The sequence below is a fragment of the Ranitomeya variabilis genome, chromosome 7 (genome assembly GCF_051348905.1).
Source record: "Ranitomeya variabilis isolate aRanVar5 chromosome 7, aRanVar5.hap1, whole genome shotgun sequence".
NCBI classification, from domain to species: Eukaryota; Metazoa; Chordata; class Amphibia; order Anura; family Dendrobatidae; genus Ranitomeya; species Ranitomeya variabilis.
The window spans coordinates 230656828-230671863 of record NC_135238.1 but is presented as its reverse complement, the minus strand read 5'-3'; the positions used below and the strand labels follow the sequence as shown (position 1 = coordinate 230671863).

Below are 15036 nucleotides of genomic sequence, written 5' to 3'. Positions count from 1 at the left end.
GGTCACCCATTCAGCCGTTGTCCTCGCTCCTTCGCTAATGCAGTCATGATGCCTGCCCAGCTGAGGAGTCTAGACAAGCGCAGACAGGATAGGGAGCTGGGCGAGCCTCGGGCTACTGGGGCGGCTCCTGTCCTGGACGCCAGTCTTGCTGCTGAGGCCCTGAGGGATGATGAGTTGGATGAGGAAGTCAGGAGGATCCACAGGGAGGAAACCGCCACTGCCTCCAAATCCTCCCATTATGAAAGTATGGATGAGGATAATAGGCAGTGGCTACAGGAAAAGCATAAGCTTGCACCAAAAAGAAGAGAAAGAAGGGAGATAAAACATCTTCTCTCGCTCTGACCAAGGTACCTAAGGAAGGAAAAACTGACTCCCCTCTGGTTGGTCTTTCTAACCGGTTCCAAGCCCTTGAGAACATCTCTTCCTCTGAGGAGGAAGCTGAGGGTGAGGTTCCTGCTTCGGCGGGGCTTACAGGGGGCGCCGAGTCTCCTTCTTCGGAGAATGTAAGATCCTTGGAGGGAGGGACTGGCCCAGAGTCCAGAGACGAGGACGATAAAAATAAAAAACACATGAAAATAGACACCTCTATGTCATTAAAGAGGGGGAAGCATTCCTCCTCTGAGGCAGAGGATAAGGGGAGTGGGAAGAAGAAAGCCATCTAACTCAATCACCAATGATGGCGGTACCCACTCCATTGACATTAATGTCGCCAGCATAAAGTCAAATACAGCTAGATTTGCGGCCTTTGATTTTCTCAGCCGGGTTGAAGCTGATATTTTCTTTTTGCAAGAGACCAGGCTGCCAAACATGGCAGATGTGTTTAAAGCTAAGAGGGAGTGGAGACTCGGGTCCTCCTATTGGTCTCTTGCGGCCGAGCCGTATAGCGGAGTGGCGGTCCTTTTTACCGCACCGGTGGAATGCCGACGGGTTATTGAGTTAGAAATGGGGAGGTGCCTGATCTTAGATGTCCTCATGAAGGGACAAGAGCCCCAATCTAAGTGGGACCGGAAGTGTCTCTTTATGAGGATCAAGCCCTACCTTTTTACAAGTCGGCAGGTTGTCTTTGGAGGGGACTTCAATGCTGTCACGAGGCCCCGAGATAGAGGAGGTTCCAGAGACAAGTTGACATGATAGCGTCGCCCTTAATAGTATAGCTAGTCAGGCTCGCCTGGTGGATGTCCACATTCAGCACAGGGGTTCACCTATCATAGAGGTAACTGTAGGTCCAGAATAGATAGGTTTTATTTAAAGGAGGAAGCTGTCTCTTCAGCAGTGTCTGTTTTTGAGGTGGAGTTCTCCGACCACTGTTTAATTTTGTTTTCTCTGAATGTTACAGAGACCCTCCGGATGGGAAGAGGCTTTTGGAGGCTCAATTCGTCTCTCTTGGAAGAAGCGGAGATAAGACAGTCCTTTGAGGATTTTCTTCAGAGCCAGGTACCCTTACTGGATCTTTGTAGTAGTAAGTCAGAGTGGTGGGAGATGTTCAAGGAAAGGGTGGCGAGATTCTTCCGCCAGCTCTCGAGCCTCAGGAGTCTGAGCAGGTACCGCCTGTATCAGGGTCTGAGGAGGAAACTCGAGCATCTTGTCTCAACTGGAGGTAGCCGCGAGGAGATCTCCAGAGTGAAATCTTTGCTTATGAGGTGTCAGTACGATAGACACGCATCTTTGGTTTTTGAGAGGGATTACGGGAAGTACCGCTCGCCCGACCCTTACAGAAACTGCAAGATGTCAGTGAATAGTAAAGTGGTTACAGGACTGGTCGACACTACGGGGTCCCTGAGGCGATCCAGATCAGGGATCCTGGAGGTTGTCAGATCCTTCTACTCGCACCTCTTGGGGAAGAGGGATCTTGATTGGGATGAGATGTCGGCTTTCCTGGCTGAAGCCATCCCCGAACCAGGGGTAGACCCCTCTCTTGACATTTTGACAGAAATGATCAGGCAAGAGGAAATTAAGTTGGCGGTTGAAAGACTAGCCCCCCAAAAATCACCTGGTCCAGATGGCTTAACATCTGAATTCTATAAGACCTTTAAGGACGTTTTGGTTCCCCTCTTGACTGAGGTATTCAATGAGTGTCTTTCCTCGGGCACTCTGCCGAAGTCAATGAGGAGGTCTGCTCTGATCATCCTCTCAAAGGGTAAGGACCCGTCTTGCATTGAGAATTGGCGTCCCATAGCGCTTCTCAATGCACATAGGAAGGTTCTGGCAAAGGTGCCGTTTAATCGGCTGGTGAAATTTGCACCCCGACTCCTTTCGGAGGCCCAGCATTGCTCTGTTCCAGGCCGCAGTACGTTTAGTGCTGTGCTCTGTGTCTGAGAGGCAATGGAGCAGGGTAGGGCTGGTCACTGGAAGGGGTACATGCTGTCACTGGACCAGGCAAAAGCGTTTGATCGGGTTAATCACGAGTACCTCTGGTCTGTCCTTCTGAGATATGGCCTGCCAGGGGGTTTGTTGATTGGCCTAAGACCTTATACAGTGGAGCACAGAGTTTCCCACTTGTGAATGGTTGGATTGGTAGCTCTTTTGAGGTTGGGTCCAGTGTTCGCCAGGGTTTTCCCTTGAGCCTGCTGCTGTACGTGTTTGTGATTGACCCACTTCTTAGGAGGGTGGAGCATGGACCATTGACCAGGATCAGGATGGACCGGGCAACACCAGAAGCCACTCTGAGGGTGGTGGCGTATGCCGATGATGTCACTGTGTTTATTTCCTCTCACTAGGAGGCAGGGTGGCTGATGTCGGAGGTAGATCGCTATTTGGAGGCATCCGGGTCCAATATCAACCAGGATAAGTGTAAGAGTCTCTGGCTGGGAGGAGGAGATCCTGGTTTTGATCTCCTGGACACCCTTCCAGGACCCTAAGTCTCTGCAAAAGTCCTTGGCATCGAATTTGGCCAGGGGGATTACCCCAAGCAAAATTGGGACAGCAGGCTAGAGATCGCCACTCAGAAGGTGAACCAATGGAAGGGTTGGTCTTTGACCCTAAGGGAAAGGGTAAACCTGATCAAAACTTACCTGCTCCCTTTACTGATTTATCTGGGCAGTGTGTGCATCTTGGCGTAATCTCTCTGGACTTGGGTCTACAGTTTGTTCTTCCAACTGTTATGGGGGAATAGACTGAACCTGGTCAAGAGGGAGGTTACTTACCGTACGAGGAGACTAGGAGGGTTGGGTATGGTCAACCCTGTGGTATTCCTTGTGGATACCTTAATTAAGATCAATATTGCAAACCTCTGGAAAGAGAGGGCTCCTCCGTGGGTATTCTCCTGTAGGGGATGGTTTCAGCCTTTCTGGGAATGTGGGAGATGGGTCTGGGAATGTGGGAGATCAGGACTCAAGTCGGGATCTTGGGGTGGGTTTGCATCTTTTGAATTCTATCAGGATCCCCTCGAAGTTTTGGGACTTGGCTTGGTGCTGCCTCCATGGGAAACTGTGTGTGAGGGACAATCTGAAGTGTAGGAGCTCTGAGGACAGGAACTGTCCTCGGGAGCATTGTGGTACCTTGCTGGAAAGCATGGACCACTTCCTGCTTCATTGTCCCTTCAACACAGAGGTGTACAACAGGGTGGGCGCCTTCATTGGCTGGTCTCGGCTGGCCGGTCTCTCCTATGCGGAATGGGCCTATGGAGCATTCGGAGACCTTGGTGGACGGGACCGCTGCACCTTATTTCTAGTTAGCGCAGTGGTTAGGTATCACACGTGGAACGCACGGTGCTTAGTATCGACGCAACGAAAAATCCTCCCAGTGGACGATGTGTTTAGGACCATACTCGGTGACCTGGTGAAGGTGCGCTCTCTGGAGTATGGGAGACTGGGTGCACGGAGGGCCGCGCTCCTCTGGAGGGGCTTTTCTTTTAGTGTGCCCTAGTCTGGTCATCTCCTTTCCTGGTGGTGGGCTGCTGCTGACACTGTAGATTTGTGTTTTGTTTGATCATTATACAGTGATGTAGGGCTGCAGGCGCCGAACTTGGGCTTCGTGAGTTGTGATTATTGTGGTGTGTGCTGCTGTATATATTGTATATATTGTATATGGGGATATAGATTTGGGTGTAGGTGTTAGGTTGGGTGGTGGGAAAAGGGGGGAGGTGGGATTATCTTGTGGGACTATGGGACACTGGGGTGTTTGGGGGAAAACTGGCACTGCCTGATCTGGCCTATGGACGTTGGACATGGACTGAGGCATGAGACGCAGGACCAGCTCTCAGGTCAGTGCGGAGGTTGGGAATAGTGCGCTTGAGTGTGGGGTGGTGGTTAGCTTAGTATTGTATATATTTGCATAGTTTGTGGTTATTTTATTTATAAAAAAAAAATAATAATAATAAAAAAGTGTATGTGTATATAGTCTTTGTTTGCTATTGTTTATTTGTTTTTGTTTGTTATTGTTTATATTGTTTGTTATTATTTATTTTGGTGACCGGACCAGAAGGTGTATTAATGTTAGTTATTATTAGTTATTATTCTGTGTATATAAAATGTGTGAGAGGAGAGGATGAGCGGCTGGACCAGTGTTCATTATACTGATTATTTTCTGGCTGATATTTCTGTTTTGTTTCTGTTATTATTATTGTTATGTTTTTCATTTTTATAATAAAAGATCTACAGGATGTAACTCAGGATCTGTGATGTATGTAAATTGAGTCACAGTTTTATTGATTGACTCGATACATAAATTATAGACAGTCTTTGAATGTAATAATTCCTTTCAGAGAAGAGAAACCTGATAACCTTGCAGGAGATGTTCACTTTCCGTTCTTTCCTCTCACCCAGTGATAAATGAGAATGGAAAGTGAAAGCTCGGAGAGTTTATTAGGCGAGGATTCTGGCAGAGATTGACTTCTCTCTCTCTGACTCGGAGACATGTGTGACTACTTTGAGCTGGGGTCGATGGCGGAGGATGAGGACCGGACGGCGGTGGAGGCGCTCATCATTACTCTGAATATTCTGCATGATGCACTCGATAAGAAGGGGTGGCTACTGGCAGAGCCAGGCAGAGACTATGGACAGCGGGCAGAGAAGGCTCCTCTCATCTGCCTGCAGCTCATAGAAGACCTTATTCAGACTCTGCAGCAGATCGAGCTGCTCAAGCACCATACAACCAAGTCTGACATTGGCGCCATTGGTGCCGTCTACCCAGTACCAGGCGCACCCGTCGTTGGCCTGTGCCAAGAGTTTTGGCTTAGACATGAAGATCTGAGACCCTGCTCCCGCCCGGGGTCATTAATCACAGCGGCCGCCCATATTCTAGGGTACGATGACGAGAGATGGATAATGGCCAGGATGGAAGAAGACCAGAGACCGGTCCTAACGGGGCGTCTCATCTGTGATGCCTTCGAATTCTGGATGAGGCACAAAGGAAATTACGTGAACGGTTCTTATACCTGTTGTGGGGAGACGTCTGTATGCTCCGTCTGTGAGGACTCGGATATGAGGTAAATCGGGGGGAGGTATACAGGGGGCACAGGGAGGCCTGAAGCCCCTCCGCCACACAACTACAATGGTACATGATGGGGGTGGGGGGTATACAGGGGGCGCAGGGGGGCTGAAGCCTCTCTGCCACACGACCACAGTGGTACATAATGGGGGTGGGGGTACACAGGGGGCGCAGGGGGCCTGAAGCCCCTCCGCCACACAACCCCAGTGGCACATGGTGGGGGGGGTCACTGAACATTTTTGCATGGGATTAGGAATCTAACTGCAGCACAATCTGATTTACATGCAGTTACTAACTGCTGCTGCATGCGAGTAGGTGTCCGTATACAGGTTGGATCTCCTCAGTGAGAACCAGCTCCGCCGCAGAGGTTCTGTCTCAGTATCTAACATTTTTGGAAGAAGAAAGGAAATGACTTCTTTAGATCTTCTCACAGCTTGAAGCGCGTCTGTTCATTTTTTATTCAATGTTGCTTCCTCCTTCCCATCTTTGTCCTAAAGACATTAGCAACAAAGTAACAGAAATGATATGTTGCATTTTGTGGAACCATCGGAATACAAAGCAATGACTATCAAAGCAAGTAAAAAATAGAAAAAAAAGAAAAAGTTTTAAATAAATATATATATAAAAGTTCAACTCACCTCCCTTTTGTCTTTTAGAACATAAATAAAAGAAATACACATATTTAGTATCGCTGAGTTCAGACATGTCTGATCTATCAAAATATAGAATAAATTTATCTGATCAGTAAATTACATAACGATGAAAACAAAATCAAAACTCCAGAATTATGGGTTTTTTGGCAGTCGCCAAATTGGAATAAAATGCAATAATAGGCGATCAAAACATCTCATCTGCACCAAAATGGAAACAATAAAAACGACAGTTGAGGGTGCAAAAAATAAGCCCTCACCCAGCCCCAGATCCCGAAAAATGGAGATGTTAAGGGTCTCAGAAAATGGTGACAAAAGCAAACTTAGTTTTTCATACAAAAGGTATCTATTTTTTCACCACTTAAATAAAAAAAATAATCCACACGTTTGGTATCTGCGTGCTCATAATGTCCTGGCGAATTATAGTGCCAGGTCAGTGTATTTAGTGAACATGGTAAATAATAATAAAAAAACCAAAACATTGTGGAATTGCACTTTTCTGTTTCTTGTTTTTTCCCGTTTTCCACAACATTATATGGATTAAATCAATGGTGTAGTTCTAAAATAAACTCATCCTGCAAAAAAACAAGTCCTCATACGGCCATATTGACAGAAAAATAAAAAATGATGGCTCTGGGCAGAAGGGGAGGAAAAAACTAAAGCGTAAAAATCTAATATTGCAACGTGGTGAATGGGTTAATAGTTGTAGTTTGTGCAGAAAATAGGACAATATTGGGTGCGGCAAATTGCAGTACCGATAGCAGCAGGTCATTGTCTAACACAGGGTCAGTAGCTCATGTACTTGGTCTCGCTCTCTGAGCTCTGAGATCCTCTCTCTTATCCATGTTCCTCATAAAAAAAAGCAGCTGCCTCTCCTGCTTGAGCTTTTATTCTGGCTTTGAGTCATCAGTGACCTCAGACCTGTAGTCCCTGTGCCATAGGGTGGGGTTATGGAGAAGCCCACCGGTCCTGCCACCCTGAGGTCACATGATTCTTCTTCTCCATCTTATGCTATCTGTAACATGGCTAAGTCCAAATAAATAGGAAACTTATGCAAATTGCAAACTTCCAAAAATTAATTCCAAACATGTTTTGTGCAGAATTAACTCATTGTATCTCTAGCTGTCACCATTACAAAAAAATTGCTACATGGGTGTCGGTCTGATGAACGCCTGGTAGGAATTGAAAATTTCTGCATAGGGAACCGAGTCACTAGTGGTATTCTCTACCATGGGTGGTTCCTCATATGTTCTGTTCTTCCCCTTTAGGTTTTTTCTACATAGTGAAATGGATGAAGAGCAGAGGACTGTGGCAGAAACTTCTAGAAAGGCAACTCTGAATGTCCTGACTGACGTCCACAGAAAGGGTCTCGTGGTGGATAATTCTCACCTACTGCAACCCACGGTATCGTTCCCTCTAATGTCGAGGACCCTTCTAGGAAACCTGGTTGAGACACTGAGGACGGTGACGTTCAAGTGTGACAAAAAGCCAAGAAACAAAATTCTGTTCGCCTACCCTGCGCCCCAGGACGTCGTATATCTTTGCCCCCTCTTCTGGAAACAAAAGCCTCGGTTGGGCCACGGATCTCAAATTGGAACATTAATTCTCTGCGTGGCACAAATGTTGGGCTACAGACACATCCTCGATGGAACAAGTGACGCCGAGGAGCCCATGGGGGTCCAGAAAGGGACCTTACTGACGGCCGATGACATTTGTGCTGTATTCGAAACTTGGATGAACCACCAGAAACCGTACGTGGAGGGTTCCTACTCCTGCTGCGGGGAGAAGGTCCAGGACTCGGTGTGCACAGAGTCCTTCATGGGATTACAGCTAAGGGAAAGTCTGCGGGAGGTCGACGACAATGAAGAAGACAACGACTAACTCTGCAAGGGCTAGTAAGGATTAGAGGACATTGGGCCAGATATGGGCTCACATGGGCGTATCTCATGGTCCATTCACAAACGGCAATGACCAGACTGGCCCCGGTCTTCTGACCCAAAATCAGAGCCCCATAGAGGCTGCAAGCAATGGTTGGAAGATTCTTGGCCAGTCCAAGGATCGCAGTCCGTATACTGACCGTGAAATACGCTCATCTGGACACGGGGAACATTCCTTACTACAAACAATCCCCAGAACGTAGCGTAGAAGTGCTGATCGAGCAGCCGCCATACTCGGAGCGGACCAGGCACCCTCAGCAGACATTTGTGCTCCTCACAAGTGGTCACTTCTCAATGAGCCCATTCATAGGGAGCACAGAAACAGCGAAGAATGGACAAACCCTAAAAGGGGCATTCTCAGTAGGAGAGGTCATCATTGACTAACGGGGGATGGGTCCGCCACCACTGCAGCCTCCAGTTTGCCGATGCTCCTCACTTAGATTGCAGCATATCCCAGTTCTAGTGACCAGTACTGGATGGTGCTACCTGTACAGCACTGGGAATAGGCTTGGAGGCTTTTCTGAGCCTCAGGTTCCTTTAATGGAAACTTTGGTGGTAACAGCATATTGCGGTATATTGCTCGGCCCCCAATGTTGCGTTTGCATTATCTCTTTACATGGAATGTAGCAACAGAAAATGAACTGGTGTTTCAATCAAATCCTTATACTAAATGTAGTTTAATAAAAATGTATATATATTTTTTTTAATTTTCCACATCATGATCTATATATTTAAGAAAAAACAAATGTATAATAATTTTCATGTTGGCCACTAGGCTCAATATTAAGCTCCTACTTCCTATTGGGCACATGGACATAAGCAGCAACAGAGACTCAGACACTACAAAATTAATATTTATTGAGCATGTCCTAATTATGGTTAAAAGATTGTTTAGAAGTGAGGAGGAGGAGGTGAGCTGTGACATCATCTATTGTGAATGGTGGATCCTGTGTTATCTACTATATATAGAGGTGTTATCAGTCATTGTACAGGAGGAGGAGGTGAACTGTGACCACCTATTGTGAATGGTGGATCCTGTGTTATCTACTGTATATAGAGGCGTTATCAGTCATTGTACAGGAGGAGGAGGTGAACTGTGACCACCTATTGTGAATAGTGGATCCTGTGTTATCTACTGTATATAGAGGTGTTATCAGTCATTGTACAGGAGGAGGAGGTGAGCTGTGACATCACCTATTGTGAATGGTGGATCCTGTGTTATCTACTGTATATAGAGGTGTTATCAATCATTGTACAGGAGGAGGAGGTGAGCTGTGACATCATCTATTGTGAATGATGGATCCTGTGTTATCTACTGTATATAGAGGTGTTATCAGTCATCGTACAGGAGGAGGAGGTGAGCTGTGACATCTATTGTGAATGGTGGATCCTGTGTTATCAGCTGTATATAGAGGTGTTATCAGTCATTGTACAGGAGGAGGAGGTGAGCTGTGACATCACATATTGTGAATGGTGGATCCTGTGTTATCTACTGTATATAGAGGTGTTATCAGTCATTGTACAGGAGGAGGAGGTGAGCTCTGACGTCACCTATTGTGAATGGTGGATCCTGTGTTATCTACTGTATATAGAGGTGTTATCAGTCATTGTACAGGAGGAGTAGGTGAGCTGTGACATCACCTATTGTGAATGGTGGATCCTGTGTTATCTACTGTATATAGAGGTGTTATCAGTCATTGTACAGGAGGAGGAGGTGAACTGTGACCACCTATTGTGAATAGTGGATCCTGTGTTATCTACTGTATATAGAGGTGTTATCAGTCATTGTACAGGAGGAGGAGGTGAGCTGTGACATCTATTGTGAATGGTGGATCCTGTGTTATCAGCTGTATATAGAGGTGTTATCAGTCATTGTACAGGAGGAGGAGGTGAGCTGTGACATCACATATTGTGAATGGTGGATCCTGTGTTATCTACTGTATATAGAGGTGTTATCAGTCATTGTACAGGAGGAGTAGGTGAGCTGTGACATCACCTATTGTGAATGGTGGATCCTGTGTTATCTACTGTATATAGAGGTGTTATCAGTCATTGTACAGGAGGAGGAGGTGAGCTGTGACATCACCTATTGTGAATGGTGGATCCTGTGTTATCTACTGTATATAGAGGTGTTATCAGTCATTGTACAGGAGGAGGAGGTGAGCTGTGACATCACATATTGTGAATGGTGGATCCTGTGTTATCTACTGTATATAGAGGTGTTATCAGTCATTGTACAGGAGGAGTAGGTGAGCTGTGACATCACCTATTGTGAATGGTGGATCCTGTGTTATCTACTGTATATAGAGGTGTTATCAGTCATTGTACAGGAGGAGGAGGTGAGCTGTGACATCACCTATTGTGAATGGTGGATCCTGTGTTATCTACTGTATATAGAGGTGTTATCAGTCATTGTACAGGAGGAGGAGGTGAGCTGTGACATCATCTATTGTGAATGTTGGATCCTGTACTACCAGTCATGGAACAGTAGGCATACCCCCTAGATTTTTTTTTTTTTTTTTTTTAAATCAGCACATACCCTCTTATTATCATCCATGCCCATTTTCTTCCTGTGGTTCATGCCTCCTAATATTACTATTTACAGAATGTTGACACAGTTCAGGTTTGTGTCATAATGTAAGAGTTTTCCCGTCATTCACAAAGCATTTTCTTGCCTTCCCGGAATAAAACATCTTCAACCTGCTGAGCAGGAACTAAACAGAATATTCTCACACATAGAAATCACCTACAGGTCACAAGAGAGTGTAAACAAGGAGCTGGAAAACCCCGAGAACAATTCTACTAAATTATGAGCCCAGCAGTCTGCAGTGATCTCCAACCCTTTTGTGTCACACTTACCAAAGCAGTAGCGCAGAGAAAGAGGCACAGACACACAGATTTGTGCTGCTGCTTTCTAATAAGTGTAGGTCTTAACCCCAGTGCTGAATTCACAGCTACACTGCTCAGTACTGCTTTATAATGTGATCCTTGCTGTTATTTTCTGGTAAGAGTTTAATTTACCCTAGTGCTGGATTCACAGTTACACTGTCAAGTACTTCTTTATAATGTGACCCATGCTGCTATTTTATAGTAAGGGTTTAACATACCCTAGTGCTGGATTCATAGCTAGACTGCTCAGTACGGCTATATAATATTTTCCATGCTGCTGTTTTCTAGAAACTGCTTCTCACACAGTGCTCAATTCACAGTTATGCTACAGTATAATTTCCTACATGATGCAGCTTTCTGATTTATATCTCACCCCAGAACTGGTTTCACAACTAAACCTCTCAGTAATGCTTTATAATGTGATCCATAGTTTTGTTTTCTAGTAAGTGTATAACTTACCCCAGCGCTGGATTCACAGCTACACTGTTCATATTGATCTATAAGGTCCTCCATGCCGCCTCTGAACTTGGGCTACATACAGACAGAAGAGCAGGAATCCCTCATGTCTGTGTGTGCTGTGTATGGGAGACATAGCAGCTAGTTATGCCCCACTAGCTCAGAGACAACTAAAAATTAAAGCTAGAGGTGCAGAGAGGAAAACTGGTGAAAAATGCAGGGAGCAAATCAAATAACGGCCAGAAATAGTGTTTTTCCTCATGTGCACACAGGAATGATTATTCTGAAGTCACCTGAACGGACAGACAAACTTAGCCCCAACCTCAGAAACATCAAAGAACACCCCAGACTGACTATTTGGGATATTATTTTGCCAAGCATCGTCTCTTTTGCATGACACTCAGGAACATCAGGAGTTTTTAGTTTGTCTGTTCAGGTGCCCACAGCTGACTAACAAGTCACCAAGACGACTTTTCAGTTCCCCTTTTAGTAAATTTCTTCCTCCAACCTTTAACAAATCACATTGAGAGATCACCATGATCTGCGAGACAAAAATGGAGAACAACTCCATAACAAATGAAATAGTTACATAAGTGGCAAAAAGACGTAAAGTCCATCAAGTTCAACCTTTCTCCACCAATTGCAAGTAAAAATGGGTAAAGTATTCTAAATGTTAATTCATAGATACCCGACAGTCTGAGGGGTTACCTCAAAAATACAGGGGCGCAAACCCCCCAATAAAGGGGTGTGATGGGCACATTAAGCAGCAAACTAAATGGTACGACACACAGGACGCGGACCCCCACATTCATTCTGAGACCAGACCTAAAAATTAATTCAAAGCCCAATCGAAATTGTAAGTTGTTAAATACTGGCCCCAGATCAGAGCTCAGATTGTTTACTGACCCCCTACCCCATCCATTAAAAAAAAATAAATCAGACCCCTGTACTTACGGCTCTCTCAGGCTACTGTACACAGGCTCCCACCGCTGATTAGTGTCAGGACCCTCAATGCATCAAAACCCACAAAGCCCCAATTCTGACCTGTATCACAAGCTGGGATGATGGACCCTGAAGGACTTGATGGGGCAGGGGGTCCAGTTACAATATAGTCACTGTGTTATCCTGGTGCTAAACCAGTTAGTTTGAATAAGGGCTAGTTTTGTTTTGAGCTTTCACTCTAGATGGAGGGGCTTACAAAAGGTAAATAGTAATGATTGCATAATACTGTATGATCTAAAACAACGTTACAATCAATAGAGAAGAAATAAAGTTTACTACAAAATGTTGCAAAAATGAGCGCTATGCTTCCCTCTAGTGGTAAAACATTGGTATTACACCCTGCAATATGAGCTGTTTGGACCACCTACATGTCCATTAGAGTTATCAATCGTCCAGAAATTCCAGGACTGTCTGTAAAAACACTTTTTTTTTTTTTTTTTGCCCTGTCCATAATAAAAAAAAAATAATAATTAAAAAGGCATCCATGATTTTATTTTTGAGGCTGAAGATTATTTTGACAGTAATTATAAGTTTACAGTGAATGCAGCTGATATCTTCAGCGTTCCTCCTTGTAGACACGCATCACTTATAGTCATGATGCTTTATTATGGTTTTCCAATGTGTTTGATTTTTTGATAACCTGTCCAGAAAAAAAAAAAAAAAAGTCAAGTTGGCGACTCCGATGTACATGTGAAGGCGGCACAATGGCCACATTAAATAGTTACAAGATACATTCACTTGGAGGGGATTTCTTTTACGACATTGGGTGTTTTTTTGCATAGAATAAAAGTGAATGAGAGGAAAAGGCATCAGGGTTGTTTTTTTTGTTAAATCCGAATCTTCTCATTAATCAAAAGGTAAGTTCTGCAAAGTAATAATCTGCCCACAGCATTGATTCTATACTTGGATGGACATTTTTTTATGTTCCTTTTGAAAAAGGTACAAGGAAGGGATCCGTATACTACTATAGGCAATAAAGCCGCGTCTAGATCAGCTCTCCGTGCACTTATCTTCTGTTGAGCTCAGCAGCTAATGTGGAAAGCTAGACTGCAGTGTAAAGCATGGTGATATGGCAGAGCAGCAGCTTGAGAGTCTGGTGAGGTGGATGTCAGACTACCTTTGGCTCCTGCTGACAGTGCAGCCACGTTGGAGCCGAGATACCGAACTCAGATAATATATAGCAGAAATGATAAAATTCTGCTTTAAATCCTGTTGTACATTTCAGGACACAGCGAACTGCTAATAAGGATCAGATACAAGTAATCCGGCGGGATCGGGCTAAATCCGTTCATTTACAGATGGGAAGATTTAGCCGAACATCATTCACTGGAAGCAACAAACAGATGTCCGATCCCGCAGAGCCGATCCCATCATCACGACTGCTCCGAGCACAAAGGGTCAGGTGCCGATGGATCTGGGCGGTAATTTAGGTCTCATTCACACGTCAGTATTTGGTCAGTATTTTGCATCAGTGTTTATTCGCCAAAACCAGGAGCGAAAGTTACAGAGAAAAAAACGATAACTGAAAGATTAACTGACGCCTGTCACGACTGATTTTGGCAAATTACAATGTTGAGAATAAAGCCGATTCCACCGTCCGTCCACTATGGGGAACAGAGAGCAGGAACAAGCAAGTGGCGACCGTCCACACCCTGCAATCTCTCTACACGGCCTTGCTCTGAATTTTAGAGAGCGCAGCTTCTTTTCCTGCCTTTAGGCTAGAACTTTTCCTAAACTCCTCAGCTCTGCAGCTTGTCTAGATTGGTTCAGTATTCAGGTGGGGAGGAGGGGGACGCAGCTGCAGTTTGTGTCTCCTAGAGGGAAGCAGGAGATATCGGATTAGTCAAGAGAAATATGAAAGAAGAGCAAGTGCGAATGAAAGTGAGCGTGCACACCTGAATGAGGAAGCATACATGCCTGGAAAAAAAAAAAAAGCGAGTGAGCGAGCAAGCCTGAAAAAAATAAAAATAAGAAAGTGAGCGCGACAGAGTAAAGAGAGCAAGTGTGAAAGAGCAAGCATAGGTGGAAAAACAAAAAATGAAGAGCTAGTGTCCCAGAGTAAAGGGAGAGAGAGCGAGCGAGTGTGCTACCCACCCACTGTGGCGCTTCCAGAGATCCCCTGAACCGACCGGTCCAACCGACAATGGTTTTTCTATTTCACAAGTATGTCTGAAGAGGTTCACCAGTCAGGGACAGGAAACCAACTGATGCGGGAGAGAGGTGCCGCCCTTTTATGTCTGCAGGTTTCTTGTCCCTGGTGGGCAGATCCTTCTCTCTCGTGGTTCTGTCATGGGAGCCCGAATAAATAACTTTCTTCTCGTCAGCGAAGCCGTACAGGGGACAAGGCTGCTCCTGTTTCCCTTTTATTCGTCAGAGTTGCAATGCCACACACCGCCCATATTTAGGGGTGGCGCTGTTTCTAAAATTAAGCAGCCCCGTGTTTCTAATCCTGTACAACCCCTGGAATTTTCACCTGCTCCCTTACCCCATTCACATTCTAAAGTGAATACATTGTGGGGATCAGATGATCACGGAGCCGTCGGATCGCTGGAGAAACGCGACCTGAGAGAATGGATCTTATGTTACTACATACAGGAGAGATTGAGGGTCCGTATAATGAAGACCCCCCCCGACTGTATGACAAAATGTAACAAATTAGAGAGCGAGACTCCGGG

At 45.2% G+C, this 15036-nt stretch overlaps 1 protein-coding gene across 1 annotated transcript; it reads left to right on the top strand.

Annotated features, from left to right (window-relative positions):
• The first annotated feature begins 4800 nt into the window (after positions 1-4800).
• Positions 4801-8720, top strand: LOC143786032 (uncharacterized). The gene is made up of 2 exons (XM_077275208.1): positions 4801-5425; positions 7346-8720. The coding sequence occupies exons 1-2, from the start codon at positions 4854-4856 to the stop codon at positions 7956-7958; spliced, it is 1185 nt and encodes a 394-aa protein (XP_077131323.1). The 5' UTR covers positions 4801-4853; the 3' UTR covers positions 7959-8720.
• Positions 8721-15036: the final 6316 nt, after the last annotated feature.